Source organism: Lithobates pipiens, unplaced genomic scaffold (genome assembly GCF_037356315.1).
Source record: "Lithobates pipiens isolate NorthernLeopardFrog02 unplaced genomic scaffold, aLitPip1_a1.2 Scaffold_13, whole genome shotgun sequence".
Taxonomy (NCBI): Eukaryota; Metazoa; Chordata; class Amphibia; order Anura; family Ranidae; genus Lithobates; species Lithobates pipiens.
Genome location: NW_027507718.1, coordinates 360,142,471 through 360,155,521, shown reverse-complemented (window position 1 = coordinate 360,155,521; position 13,051 = coordinate 360,142,471). Strand labels below are relative to the sequence as shown.

At 38.9% G+C, this 13,051-nt stretch overlaps 1 protein-coding gene across 2 annotated transcripts in view; it reads right to left on the bottom strand.

The window, feature by feature from the left end:
* TLL1 (tolloid like 1) overlaps nucleotides 1-13,051 on the bottom strand; it is a 217,043-nt gene that overhangs the window by 51,766 nt on the left and 152,226 nt on the right. For both annotated transcript variants that reach the window (XM_077477165.1, XM_077477166.1), the window contains exon 10: nucleotides 2,605-2,707. In XM_077477165.1, the coding sequence (XP_077333291.1) occupies nucleotides 2,605-2,707 (103 nt within the window). The remainder of the gene's footprint in view (nucleotides 1-2,604; nucleotides 2,708-13,051) is intronic.

Sequence of the window (13,051 nt, the reverse complement as noted above, 5' to 3'; positions counted from 1 at the left end):
CCTTGAACGTTTCAACCTTTTGCCACATTTCAGGCTTCAAACAAAGATATAAAATTTTAATTTTTTGTGAAGAAAGACCAACAAGTGGGACACAATTTTGAAGTGGAACGGAATCTATTGGATATTTTAAACTTTTTTAGCAAATAAAAAACTGAAAAGTGGTCCGTGCAAAATTATTCGGCCCCTTTACTTTCAGTGCAGCAAACTCACTCCAGAAGTTCAGCGAGGATCTCTGAATGATCCAATGTTGTCCTAAATGACTGATGGTGATAAATAGAATCCACCTGTGTGTAATCAAGTCTCTGTATAAAGGCACCTGCTCTGTGATAGTCTCAGGGTTCTGTTGAAAGCGCAGAGAGCATCATGAAGACCAAGGAACACACCAGGCAGGTCCGTAATACTGTTGTGGAGAAGTTTAAAGCCAGATTTGGATACAAAAAGATTTCCCAAGCTTTAAACATCCCAAGGAGCACTGTGCAAGCGATCATTTTGAAATGGAAGGAGTATCAGACCACTGCAAATCTACAAAGACCTGGCCGTCCCTCTAAACTTTCAGCTCAGACAAGGAGAAGACTGATCAGAGATGCAGCCAAGAGGCCCATGATCACTCTGGATGAACTGCAGAGAACTACAGCTGAAGTGGGAGAGTCTGTCCATAGGCCAACAATCAGTCGTACACTGCACAAATCTGGCCTTTATGGAAGAGTGGCAAGAAGAAAGCCATTTCTCAAAGATATCCATAAAAAGTCTTGTCTAAAGTTTGCCACAAGCCACCTGGGAGACACACCAAACATGTGGAAGAAGGTGCTCTGGTCAGATGAACCAAAATCGAACTTTTTGCCCACAATGCAAAACGATATGTTTGGCGTAAAAGCAACACAGCTCATCACCCTCAACACACCATCCCCACTGTCAAACATGGTGGTGGCAGCATCATGGTTTGGGCCTGCTTTTCTTCAGCAGGGACAGGGAAGATGGTTAAAATTGAGGGGAAGATGGATGCAGCCAAATACAGGACCATTCTGGATGAAAACCTGTTGGGAGTCTGCAAAAGACCTGAAACTGGGACGGAGATTTATCTTCCAACAAGACAATGATCCCAAACATACAGCAAAATCTACAAAGGAATGGTTCACAAATAAACGTATCCAAGTGTTAGAATGGCCAAGTCAAAGTCCAGACCTGAATCCAATCGAGAATCCGTGGAAAGAGCTGAAAACGGCTGTTCACAAACCCTCTCCATCAAAACTCTCTCGATGTGCAAAACTGATAGAGACATACCCCAAGCGACTTGCAACTGTAATTGCAGCAAAAGGTGGCTCTACAAAGTATTAACGCAAGGGGGCCAAATAATTTTGCACGCCCCACTTTTCATTTTTTTATTAGTTAAAAAAGTTTCAAAAATCCAATAGATTTCATTCCACTTCACAATTGTGTCCCACTTGTTTGTGATTCTTCAGAAAAGATAAAAAATGTATATCTTTATGATTGAAGCCTGAAATGTGGCAAAAGGTTGAAAAGTTCAAGGGGGCCGAATACTTTCGCAAGGCACTGTGTGTATAATAATAATAATAATAATAATAATAATAATAATATATATATACACATACACATATACACACACACATATATATATATATATATATATATATATATATATATATATATATATATATATATATATATATATATACACACACACACACACACTTTCACTGCGAACTTGCTGAAATTAAGATTTTTTTTTTTACATTTCGATGTTTTCTTCGTTTTTGTTTATATTTCTTTAACTGTAAACTTGCTTGACAATAAGTATTTCATTTAATATCATTTTTTCACCATTGATATTCTTTGTTTGGGAATTTAAGTTTCTGCAACATTCACTGGAGCATTGCCCACGGCAAATATATATATATTTTCACCTGAGTGAGCGATATCTCACATAGCTCTGCATTTGTTTATTTGTAATATTTTATACACCGATTATGGGAGTGTGAATATGTTTAGCGGCTGTGGATTGATTCTCTTACGTTTAAAACATTCTTTAGACGCTCTCCATTGGTAGCTCACAAGACATCTATCTATAATCACATATTTTATATATCATTAGTACCACTCAGTCCTTGGACTAAATGTTAAGATATTAGGCATTATTTCTTTTTAAATAAGCCTCAAAAGGCCTACTGGAGAAACAAGCAGATAGTGCTATGTTTAGTTAAGCTCTTTGTGTACAAAAGAGAAGGCGTACAACATGCTAGTAAGTATAGGAAAGCAGCAGTATACCTGTGGCTAAAACATTCCAAAACAGTGGTTCTCAGTGCCAACATATTGAAAACTGGTATATTTCAGAATAGAAGAGTAAGTATATCCCAATGATGATACCAGCGAGGTGGGTGTTTGGAGGGATTTACTTTGATTGTGCAGTCAGCAAATAATTAATGATATATATCTATTAGATGTTTATACCAACAAATAATAGATCTTAAACAAAAACATATCCACAGTATACAAAGGCAACCCAGTTAAGAACAACTCTGGTCTAATTAAAACGCAAGGTAGTGCTTTAAAACTAGGTCAAAAACAATGGTACTTTGTATGTCATACCTAGCAGAGGGGATTTTCTCCAGTAACCGTCTCGGACTTCAATATAGTCATACCAACAGAGACTGCTCTTATAAAGGTCCATAGTTGTAAAATTCAGGACAATCTGCAAAACAACAAGTTGGATTATTCAATATGTTTAACATAGGAGTATGTTGGAACTATACCCATCTCAAATTGGTTTGTCAAACTTTTCTTAATATTACAAGTATTAAAAACCACTTGTGCCAATGTATTAGGAGTTGCAATTACTTTTTTGTGCTCTTGTTATTGGGATACCAATCCTAAATGCCAATCCAGGACGATTAGGCCAGTGAAGACATACTTTGTCTATATTTCTAATTACTAAAACTGAAAACAAACTCAAATTGCCATACCTTAGTTCATTTTTTTTCTAGGGATACCCATACACTTGAGGTAAGCACCTTCAAACTGCATGTTTGTGGTACATTCAGGCACCCACAGATGACTGATCTGAAGCCCAACCTGTCTAATTGTTATTATTTCCTGATAGATAAGTAGTCATTCTGGATCTTCCTCCTCTAAACATAGGCTTAAAGCCGAACTCTAAGTAGATATACTGTGTATAAAAATAATTCAGTCATGTATTCATTAAAAAAATAATTACATAAAATTGCATTTATTTAGGTACTTATACATACATTGGCTACCTTTCAGACTTGCATTGCTTTAGTTCTAATATTGAAGCAGGGAGGAAGCAGCATCCCATTGTTGAGACTTGCAATTTCTTAACTTAGGTGGAATAACTGGGGTAATTATGAAATTCCTAGGCACTGCTATAATACCAAGCTGTGCTGTTTAGAGTTAAAGTGATTGTAAGGTTTTTTTGTTTTTGTTTTTTAAATAACATGCATATCATACTTGCCTCCACTGTGCAGTTTGTTTTGCACATTGTGTCCCCTAACCTGCTCTTCTGGGGTCCCTCGGCAGTTCTCGCAGGCCCTCCCCAAATCAGATAACCCCCCAGGAGAAGTACTCTCCTGGGGGATTAACTTGCGGGCGCGCTCCCGAGTTGAGCATTCGGCGCCCATAGAGGCTGAACGCAGGACTCAGCCCTGACCCCACATCATTGGATTTGATTGACAGCTGTGTCAAATGCTTTTGCAAAATCCAGATACATCACATCTACGGGCTTTCCTTTATCTAGCTGGCAACTCACCTCTTTATAGAAGGTTAGTAGATTGGTTTGGCCCAGAACGATTCTTCATGAATCCATGCTGATTAATGCCAACGATACCATTTTCATTACTAAAATCTTGCATATAATCCCTTATCCCCTACAAGAGTTTACACACTATTGATGTTAGGCTAACTGGTCTGTAATTCCCAGGGATGTATTTTGGGCCCTTTTTAAATATCGGTGCTACATTGGCTTTTCTCCAATCAGCTGGTACCATTCCAGTCAGTAGACTGTCAGTAAAAATTAGGAAAAATGGTCTGGCAATTACTTGACTGAGTTCCCCAAGTACCCTCGGGTGTAAGCCATCTGGTCCCGGTGATTTATTAATGTTAAGTTTCCATGTCTAATTTTAAATTCTGTCCTCTGTTAACCACAGGGGTGCTTCCTGTGATGTGTCTTGAGGATAAACACTGCAGTTTTGGTTACTGAAGCCCCCCCCCCCCCCCGATTCCCTCGTGAAGCATGAGGAGAAGAATAAATTCAATACCTTCACCACTTCCCCATTCTTTGTAACCAGAGGTCATTCCTCATTCTTTATTGGGCCAATATAGGCTGTCCTCCCTTTTTTACTATTTAAAGAATTTTTTGGGGGTTTTTTTTTGCTCTCCTCCGCTATGTGTCTTTCATGTTCTATCTTAGCCGTCCTTATTGCACCCTTACATTGCTTGATGCATTCTTTATAAAATCTGAATGTTGATGACGATTCCTCAACATTGTATTTTTTGAAGGCGTTCTCCTTTGCTTTTATATGCATTTTACATTTGCGTTAAGCCATGCAGGACTTTTGTTTGCTCTTTTAAATTGCCCAATGGGATGCATTTGCTAATGCCCTTATTTAATATGTTCTTAAAGCAAACCCTTCTCGCCTCCACTTTGTTCCTAAGATTTTATCCCAATTTATGCCTTCTAGTAAGATTCGTAGTTTAAGGAATTTGGCTCTTTTGAAATTCAGTGTCTTTGTATTCCCCCTATGTTTCCCATTTGTGTGATTTATACAGAAGCCAATTGACACGTTTCCTAAATTGCCCCATATTTCCACATCCGTGATCAGGTCTGTATTGTTGGTAATCAGTAGATCCAGTAACGCTTTAATTTCTGGTTGGCGCATCTACCATCTGACCCATAAAATTGTCCTGCAAGACATTTAGGAACTGGCGAGCCTTAGATGAATGTGCGGTTCCCTCTGCCTAGTCTATGTCTGGGTAATTAAAATCCCCCATTATGATAACACTTCCCATCCTTGCTGCTAATCCAAATTGTGATAGCAGATCAGTTTCCCCTTACTCCCTCAGGTTAGGGGGCCTATAGCATACTCCTAGTATTATTTTCCCCATTAGGTTCATCCCTTTGGAGCTCTACCCATAAGGATTCCACCTTCTCCCTAGCACCCTTAGTGATGTCATCTCTCACATTCACTTGTACATTATTCTTGATATATAGGCATACCCCTCCCCCTTTTTTTACCAGCTCTATCCTTGCAATAAAGGATATACCATTGAATGTTTGCCAGCCAATCATGAGAGCTGTTGAACCAGGTCTCAAATTACCACAAAATCCAAAGCCTCCTCGTACAATAGTATCTCTAGTTCACCCATCTTGTCTGCCATTCTCCTGGTATTGGTGAACATGCCATGTAGTGTAGACCAGTGCCACATTATCCTCTTATTGGGTGTTCCGAGACTGCTACTATACTTACCTTGGGTTAATGTGCTTTGGTCAACCTACCACTAATGCCCCCAATACTACCCTCTGGAATATGTTACGCACTCTCTCTAACTCTGCACCCTCCCCCCATTGCCTAGTTTAAAAACCCCTCTAACTTTTCGGCCATCTTCATTCCCAGCTGATCTGCACCCTCCTCATATAGATAAAAATATTGAGAAAATCTAACTGTTCTGTATTTGTTCTGGACTCCTGAATTTGGAAAACTTTCAAAATGTTAGGGATGATGGTGGATGGAAAGGATATCTATAATAAAAGGTCATCTGCATACAGAGAAAGTTTACTATGTGTAAATTCTGAGGCCTACAGCTAGATGTTCCATTGTATTTTTACATGCCCATATACTGCTTAAATCATTTGTCAACCGTAAGTAAAATAAACGAGAAAGAACAAAACTTTTCACACTACTATTAAAAAGGTTCTAAACACAGGAAGATGGACTGTTCAGTAATTTACAGCCATCAGCTCAATTTCCACAGGACAGTCAAAAACTGTGCATCTCTAAAGCACGGCTAGACGTTTAAATGACTCAGTGCTATCACTCTGCTTCTTGCTTAACAGCAGCAACATAGGGAGTCCAATGTTTTAAAGGAGTTGGCCAATGCATAAGCTGGTCTTATATGTAACAACTTTAAAGGCTAAAGTTCACCTTTTTTTTTTTTTTTCAAAATTCCAGAGCCCCCTTATGCACCCATATGGCATTTATTTTTTTTGCAAAAATATCAAAACTTTTCTTAAATAGACGTACCTTACTGTCCTCCATCCACGATTCCAAACATATCTATTGCTTCTGCCTTACAGACCATAGGTCTTGACACAGGAAGGCATTGACCAGCTGATCTCATTCACACACACACACACACACACACACACACACCTTATCCTCCCATTCCCAGCTGCATGTTTTTTTTAACCACTTCAGCCCCGAAGATTTTACCCCCTTTCTGACCAGAGCACTTTACAATTTGGCACTGCGTCGCTTTAACTGACAATTGTGCGGTCATACAATGTTATACCCAAACAAAATATCCATCCTTTTTTTCCCATAAATAGAGCTTTCTTTTGGTGGTATTTGATCACCTCTGCAGTTTTTTGTTTATAGTGAAAAAAATAAAAACAGTGACAATTTTGAAAAATTTGTTTTTAACTTTTTGCTTTAATAAATATCCCCAACAACATCTTTAAAAAACACATTTCTTCATCAGTTTAGGCCAATATATATTCTTCTACATATTTTTGATAAAAAAATATATATATTATATTATACTGTGCTTTGACATTGCAGCAGACAGATCGGACACTTGACACATTTTTGGGACCACTGGCATTTATACATCGATCAGCGCTATAAAAATGCACCGATTGCTGTGTAAAGGTCACTGGTAGGGGAGGGGTTAAAATGTGTGTTCCCTCAGTATGTTCTAACTGTATGGGGATAGGACTGACTAGAGGAGGAGACCTATTGGTTGTTCCTACTTGGTAGAAACAACCGATAGGTCTCCTCTTCCCTGACAGAACAGGGATTTGTGTCACACACACTCACACACACACACACACACCTGTGCTGGCTCTCGTGCACATGATTGCGCATGTTTGCCACGTGTATCGGGTCCTCTGCTATGCTATTGTCCCACTGTCCCACTCTTAAAAAGGTGATGACGTACCCGTACGGTATTTTGCGCAGCTTTGCCATTCTGCTGCAGTATATCTGTGAGGCGGTCGGCAAGTGGTAAATGAAAATCAATCATTTATCACCCGTCTCACCAAATACACAGATTGCATAATGTATGGTCATCTTTATACAAGTACATAGAAAAGAGTGGACACAAACACTCAACTGTCAGGCCCTGTTCACTCTGCATGGCGGGAACTCGCATTTCTACATGCATTTTTATTTTTTTTAGCAGGGGGGGGGGGGGGCGTTTGAGCTTTTTTTTTTTTTTACTCACCACACATAGGGTTGCCCATCCACCTGAATGGGCTGCCCTAACCAAAGCAATCGCCCCAAAGGAGCTTCAGAACTTTTTTTTTTTGGAGCGAAGCTTGGTGCTTTTTACTGCGATTTTTGGTGCAGCACATTTCTGAAATGCTCAGATGTGAATGGAGCCCCATTGTTCTTGTGTTATCGCACCAATTTCACATCTAGCATGGTTGTTGTGGCTCATTTTTCCTGTGACAAGCATGGGGCAGCCAGCTAATTTAAATGGGCTATGCTATATATGTGGCTTATGGCATATTTTGGCATTTTATGGGTTGCATGTTTTTTTACTGTGCATTTTGCAGAATTTGCCACTCGTTTTTCCACATGCCAAAATGTGTGTTTGCTTCTGTGTTATTAATGACACTGAAAGTGCAACTAGTAATTTTAGGTGTATAAAGGTGGCCATACACTATACAATCTGATTGTACAATCTCCTTTAGATCTACCATCAATTATGTAGTGCAAGGGCCTGCCTGATTGGATATAGGGCAATTGTCTAGATAGGCGTTTTCTCTTATTATGGTAAATCTAAAGGAGATCGTACAATCAGATTGTATAGCGTATGTCCACCTTTATAAACCTACAATTACTAGTTGCGCTTTCAGTGCTATTAATTGTTAATAGCACACCAAATACAGAAGCAAAACACACATTTTGCCATGAAAAAAATAAAATAAGGTAAATAAGTAGGAAAAAAAACCCCAAAACACTCAACCCCCAAAACGCCATTTAAATCAACGGGCTGCCCTATGTGTATAACAGGAAAAATTAGCCACAAAATATTCGCTCCCACTATGCTAGATGTGAAGGGGTCCTGAAAGTGAAATTGGTGCAATATTATAAAGGATGATGAGGCTCCATTCACATCTGTGCGTTTCTTTGCATTTCAGAAATGTGCTGCACCAAAAAAAAAATAAAAAAAATAAAACCACACACACACACACACACACACAGTAAAAAAAAAAAAAAAAAAACATACCAAGCTCTGCTGTAAAAAAAAAAAAAGTTCTGAAACTTCTTTGGGGCAATTGCTGTGTGTAGGTCAGCCCTTTCAGGTAGACGGGGTGCCCTATGTATAATTAGTAAAAATGTTCCAAAGCACCTCCCCACCTCGCTTAAAAAAAAAAAAATTAAATGAGAGTTCACTATGCAGAGTTGCATGCGGGGCATGACAGCTGAGTGTTTCTGTCCACTCCCTCCTATGTACTTGTATAAAGATGGCCATACACTATGTAATCTGATTGTATATTGTGTATTTAGTGAGAAGTATGATCACTGATTGATTGCATTTCATAAAAAAAATAAAAATGTGCAGCTATACACATATATATATATATATATATATACACATATACACACACACACACACACACACACACACACACACACATATACATAGAATGCAGAATATTTTTCTTAACACAAGAGCGGCGTGTTGAGATTATACCATTGCCTATGTGTTGTCAGCATAACAAATTGCTCTACATCACTTAGACAATTCCCTATTTATATACATGGGTTTATTGCCATACATTACAAGAAGGAGATAGAAGAAGGTATGTAATGTGAAATCGCATTACGTTTATTTGCATTATGTAGCAATAGTGACTGCTGAGCCTGACACATCAGGAGAAAGCAGTGCTTTGAGCCTCCATTGTAAATAATTAGACACAGGGTGTCAGATTAGTTAGCACAGAATTGGCCTCGTAAGCAAATTCTGCCACTGCATTATAGCATCAGTTAATGTAACTTGTCATGCATCTCATTGACCTTGACAGAAAAAATGCTGTTCGAATTACCTAAAGTAAATATAGAGTGTTTTTGTATATGTTTATATAACAAGGACTCATTCAATTTAGATAAGAACACCACTTTTTTTTTTTTTCATTTTACTAGCTCATAAAAGCTTGTATAAGTTTTAAATTGGACAGAAGCAGCCAACAAATGAACAAGCAATGTAGAATAAAAATGTAAGCATCCTATATCAAAATGTTACTAAACCCAGGACCCTGCATTCACTATATCTGGTGTACCACAGTACACAGCACATGAAAATGCAATAGTTTTAGTAAATATAAACTGCTAAATACCTTTTATTATCAACAGAGCAGTTTTGTGACTTCAATTAGTGTCTGCTTAAAGCTTGTAGGAGGAGTTTTCATTTTCCCCTGATTGTCCTATGAGGCTGCAGGACCCTTGACCCTCTGTCTGGGCAGTGCTGATTGGCCCTGTGCTGATCACATGCACTCTCCTAAAAAAGAAAACTCTAGCAATACACACCAAACTGAGCATGTGCAGCTTGTCCCCTAGCCTCTGTACTATCCGGAGACGGTTTGAGGAGGAGAGGATCAGAGAACACAGGATCAAACAGCCTTTTCACACAATGCAGAGGATTAACCCCTTAGGTTCCACAGTGAGTATAACAAGCATGCTTTACTGCATATACAGATTTTACTGCTGTGGGTTTAGTAACACTTTAAATATTCTTATGTTTATTAAAACACACAACTAATGGAAACTGCTTATAAACCTGTTCACATTGCTGGACAAAACTTATCTTACTAGATATACAATTTAAACTGTTCAATGTACAGAACACAACTGCAGTCAGAATATCAAAATGAAAATTGTGTAACAATTCAGAAAAAATTCTTACTGTAACATTTGTCATATGTGTAATGTAAAGATCTGAGTGTAGGAGAAAGGCATGAATAGAACCATAACTCAAACAGGGCTAGATTCACACTATGGCGGCTCTGTGCAGATGCATTTGCACAGGCACAGCAGCCCATTCATGTGAATAGTCTGGTGTACCCACAGGAAATGCAAGGATAGGGTCCCCAAACCTTTTTCCAAAATACACCCGCACGGCAGTTGTGGGGAAACACATGGTGGTTTCACGCAACTAAAAATACAATGCGCTTTCAGATGTGGGGAAATTAAGAATTACTGGCACTCACACATGCCTGCTAAAGAGCAGGGTGTTTTGGCTGCGTGTGCAGGAATTCATGTGATTTACATGCACTCCGACACCCGCAAGAGTGTGAACCAAGACCAAAGCAAATGCTGTACTATCTACACTTACTCTCCTTCACAGGTTACCACTGGAGTCCTCTTCCACATCTCCATGATGACATCACGGAGTTGGTGGATGTTGGAGACCTTGAGCTCCTCCACCTTCTGTTTGAGGATGCCCCACAGATGCTCAATAGGGTCTAGGTTTGGAGATATGCTTGGCCAATCCGTCACTTTTACCCTCAGCTTCTTTAGCAAGGCATTGGTCGCATTGGAGCCGAGTTTGGGGTCCTTATGTTGGAATACTGCCAGCGGCCCAGTTTCCAAAGGCAGGCGATTATGCTCTGCTTCAGTGTGTCACAGTACATGTTGGCATTCATGGTTCCCTAAATGAACCATAGTTCCCCAGTGCCGGCAGCACTCATGCAGCCCCAGACCATGACACTCCCACCACCATGCTTGACTGTAGGCAAGACACACTTGTCTTTGTACTCATCTGGTTGCTGCCACACACGCTTGACACTATCTGAATCAAATAAGTTTATCTTGGTCTCATCAGACCACAGGACATGATTCCAGTAATCCATGTCCTTAGTCTGCTTGTCTTCAGCAAACTGTTTATGGGCTTTCTTGTGCATGATTTTTAGAAGAAGCTTCCTTCTGGGACAACAGCCATGCAAACCAATTTGCTGCAGTGTGCAGCATATGGTCTGAGCACTGACAGGCTGACTCTCCAGCCCTTCAACCTCTACAGCAATGCTGGCAGCACTCATGTCTATTTCCCAAACACAACCTCTAGATATGAAGCGGACGACGTACACTCAACTTCTTTGGTCGACCATGGTGGGGCCTGTTCTGAGTAGAACCTGTCCGGTAAACCACTGTATTGTTTTGGCCACTGTGCTGCAGCTCAGTTTCAGGGTCTTGGCAATCTTCTTATAGCCTAGGCCATCTTTATGTAGAGCAACAATTCTTTTTATCATATCCTCAGAGAGTTCTTTGCCATGAGGTGCCATGTTGAACTTCCAGTGACCAGTACGAGAGAGTGAGAGTGACGACACCAAATTTAAACACACCTACTCCCCCCGTTCACACCTGAGACCTTGTAAACACTAACAAGTCACATGACACCGGGGAGGGAAAATGGCTAATTGGGCCCAATTTTGACATTTTCACTTAGGGGTGTACTTTTGTTGCCATTGGTTTTAACATTAATGGCTGTGTGTTGAGTTATTTTGAGGGGACAGCAAGTTTACACTGTTATACAAGCTGTACACTCACTACTTTACATTTTAGCAAAGTGTCATTTCTTCAGTGTTGTCACATGAAAAGATAGAATAAAATATTTACAAAAAAATGAGGGGTGTACTCACTTTTGCGAGATACTGTATGATATAATATATATATATATATATATATATATATATATATATATACATATATATTATGAGTTGTATTCATTATAAAATATATCTTGTGAAAATGAAGAAATGTATGATATGCGTACTCTATAAGTACAAGTGATCGTGAGTGATTGTCTGCTCCTAATGAACAACCCTTACCTGCCAGTGTCATTTATACAGTAATCAGTGCATTTTTATAGCACTGATCACTGTATTAAGGCTTCATTCACACCTGAGTGTTGCAGAGTCGCGTGGTTTTACAGTGTTTTTGTTCAGGTGACCAATGTAAGAAAAACATCTGTAATCTGCCCCAAAGAAGCGCATGTTCTTTTTTGCGCTAAGGGCATTTTTCAGACGTTTTGCTTCAGGAAAAAAAATTGAATAAATAAATATAAATTAGAAATGCCATAAATCTATCTTCTATTTTGTAGACACAAATTTTTACACAAACCAATCAATATACGCTTATTGCAATTTTTTTTAACCAAAAATATGTAGAAGAATACATATTGGGCTAAACTGAAGAATTTTTAATTTTATTTATTGTTTACATTTTTTGGGGGGATATTTATTATAGCAAAAAGTAAAAAAAGTTATTAAAATAAAAACCACAGAGGTGATCAGAGAGAGAAAGGTCTTTGTGGGGGGGGGGGGGGGAAAGGGGGGACCTAAAGTTTGGGTACAGCGTCGCACGACCGTGCAATTGTCAAATAACCACTTCAGCCCCAGAAGAATATGGCCCTTTAATGGCCAGGCCATTTTTTGCAATACGGCACTTTGCCGCTTTAACTGACAATTGTGCAGTTATGCGACATTGTACCAAAACAAAACGGGTGTCCTTTTTTACCCTCAAATAGAGTTTTCTTTTAGTGGTATTTGATCACCAATGCGGTTTTTATTTTTTGAACTATAAACAAAAAAAGAGCGACAATTTAAAAAGGAAAAAAAAAAATAACTACTTTCTGCTATAATACATATTCAAAAAATATATAAAATAACTAGCGTATAGGTATAGGTTTGTGTAAAAGTCTACAAACTATGGGATATATTTACGGACTTATTTTTTTATTGCTTGTACTGGTAATGGTGGCAATCCGTGATTTTTAGCCGGACTGCGACATTGTGGTG